Genomic DNA, 2838 nt, shown 5'->3' with positions numbered 1-2838 from the left:
ATCCACCACCACCTCCTCATACGCACAAGAAAACCCACCTCCCTTGCTTCGCAAAACCCAAAAATTAGAGAGAAAAAAAGATCGTCCTCCTTACGAACCCCTCCCCCTCAATGATGATCCGCAGCATATTGCACTGCTGGGCTGACATCCTTTGTAATAACGACACGCCGCAGGGTTGATCCGGTCGCCGCCGTGCGTCCTAAGTGGAGGTGCCCAAGGAGCGCGCCTCAGGGTCGGTCTGGTCCAGTGGCAGTTACAGGAAGAGTCTTCACATGATCGATGTCCCTCATACCATCATCTTCATGTCCATGCATGATTTACGTCATGAGACGAGTGTTGTAGCAGACGGACGAATGAGCATAGATGGATCAACCCAGCTGCCACCACCCTGACAGCCCAAAGCGAGCTTCCTATAGACCTTTTTTTACGATTACATGCTAACCGCATACATTCACGAATTGTACAAACTCTCGGATTTTTTATATATAAATATTGTTATTTTTTAAAATGGATATGTGTGTCAGCCAAAAATTATGTAAACAATCATTCTTTATACCAATGTCTTGCATGTCCAGGTGGTGAATTTTATTTTGTAGCTCAAATTTTCTTCATGGTATACCAACAACCAAAATAACAAAAAAGTACATTTAAAAAAGCAATAGGTGTAACATACTAGATTGAGGGGCATAATTAGATTAGGAGTTCAGACCAGAGATGATTCCTAAAAGCATTGCAGCCCATAGCAACGCACGGGCATTTTACTAGTAAAAATTAGTGTCGAGAGTATACATAATATGTCTTTCCTCACCGGTGTAAAATTGTATTTCTTGCGAACCAACAAGTGGTCGAATGGTTAGGTGGTAAGTAGTATCCCAGTCCATATAGTTCAAGTCCTAGACTTGACATTGCTGCTCACAGTGTCCTAGATTTATTTCAGGCCTTCTTGCGATATGCGTTCAGTGGGAGGAGACATTCGAATCGACTACGAAGGTGTTTGTGACGACTTCATCAATCTGAAGACAGTGGCGGTGCCAGGAATCCAACCGTGTGTAGTCAATTGAATGTTGTGTAGTCAGATATATGCATTTATAAGATTTTTTGGCATGATTTCTACTTTAGTCATTTGACTACCCAGCCCAAGTGTGGCTTCGCCACTGTCTGAAGATAATGTGCCGACTCAATCTCTTGGAGGTGCTCATAGGCGTAGGGTATGTGTGCATATGTTTATAGGGATGACTGTATGTGTGTATGTATGAGCGTCTGCATCTGTACTGTGTTAAAATTGTATATTTCCATTATTATTATTTTTCTTATTGGCAGGCACCATCATGTGGACGGTTTGACAAGTTAATTGAGTGCCACGTATTACCTTTTTTTTAGTGTTAGCTATAGGTGAACCGTAACCATATAATCACCGCGGGTCTAAAGTATCAGGATCGCGTGTATATTTTTGTACTATTAAAGAAAAAACACAAGCAGAAGCAAAAAATGCCAAACGGAGACCGAGCTTCATGGAGGCCTTAATTTGAAATGTTCAAAATTCAAACTTTGCATTTCAAAAAATTCTAAAAGAAAATCATGTGTTTCAGGTCAGAATTCATTAAAATGAGAACTACACAAAAAGGACAAATCTGAGGCTTTTTAGCATACGTACTGTTCATCCTTAAAGTTTATGATTTTTTTTTGCAGCTCGCAATTCAAGGTATTTCATCCTAAAAAATTTCACACATACACATTACATCCTTGCATACATGTGTATTTACTTTTATTATTTGAAACTGAAAATTTTGAATTTCAAATGTTTCAAAATAAAGACTTCAATGAAGTTCGGTCTTCAAAATGACCTACTCAAGAAGGACCAAATTCAAACACCAGCTAGTCAGCAACCCGAAACAGTTACTGGTACAAGATACATGCTGCACTACAACAGAAAAGAAATAAGAACGCAAAGAGACGGGCAGAACGATGCAGTAAAGTACAGATTTTCCATAGCTTTGCCGCCCATCCACCCTCGCACTGCACTTTATGCCGAAGAACACGTGCCCAAGTTTGGTTTACAGTGATTAAACACTGTTTACATGTTGAGCACTCTTAGGCGCAAACTACACATAATCTGGAGTTCTGGAGTCTGGACACTGAGTGAGCAAAGATCTTAGGCCGTCAGCCGGTTGAGCAGCTGCCGAAAGCTTTTGCGTTGCATGTCGTTCCTCTGCTTTGCTATGCTTGCTCTCTTTTGAACACTTGAAGGTAGCTTCTGAAGTTTGAACACTTCGTATTTACTTGTACCTAATTTATATTTCAAATCACTGGAACAAACACTGGCATGGACCAAGTAATGCAAGATACTCATATATTACCATCACCAACGTACATGCGCGAGAATATCTCTCCCACAGAGAGCAGAACGAGACACACGAAAATGCTGGTGGTGAGTTTCTACAAGGGAAAATCTCTTTCATCACACGTACTGCTCACATCGACAGAATACTATGATGACCAACGGCGCTCAGCAGAACAGAGCTGAGCCAAACGTACATACTACAACATCAGTGGCCGCCGCCGATCCCGCCACCGCCACCTTTGCCGATCCCGAAACCAAACCCACCTCCCTTGCCAAAGCCTCCGCCAAAACCGCCGCCACCACCGCCACCACCACCTCCGCCGCCTCCACCGCCAAAGCCGCCGCCTAGTCCAGCACCTTTGCCAAAGCCGCCACCGAGACCCCCACCCTTTCCGATGCCACCACCGAGTCCATGGCTGATGCCGCCTCCGAGCCCGCCGCCATTTCCGAGACCACCACCATTGCCATACCCGCCACCGGCACCACCACCGAGTCCT

General features: G+C 43.7%; 1 protein-coding gene across 1 annotated transcript in view; it reads right to left on the bottom strand.

Moving 5' to 3' along the window:
* Positions 1–2324: 2324 nt before the first annotated feature.
* Positions 2325–2838, bottom strand: part of LOC119305159 (glycine-rich cell wall structural protein 1-like) — a 1797-nt gene continuing 1283 nt past the window's right edge. The window contains exon 2 of the mRNA XM_037581761.1: positions 2325–2836. Within this exon, the coding sequence (XP_037437658.1) occupies positions 2547–2836 (290 nt within the window). The 3' untranslated portion in view covers positions 2325–2546. The remainder of the gene's footprint in view (positions 2837–2838) is intronic.

Source organism: Triticum dicoccoides, chromosome 5B (assembly GCF_002162155.2).
Source record: "Triticum dicoccoides isolate Atlit2015 ecotype Zavitan chromosome 5B, WEW_v2.0, whole genome shotgun sequence".
Lineage (NCBI taxonomy): Eukaryota > Viridiplantae > Streptophyta > Magnoliopsida > Poales > Poaceae > Triticum > Triticum dicoccoides.
The sequence above is the reverse complement of the archived record's forward strand: the minus strand, read 5'-3'. Positions and strand labels throughout refer to the sequence as shown.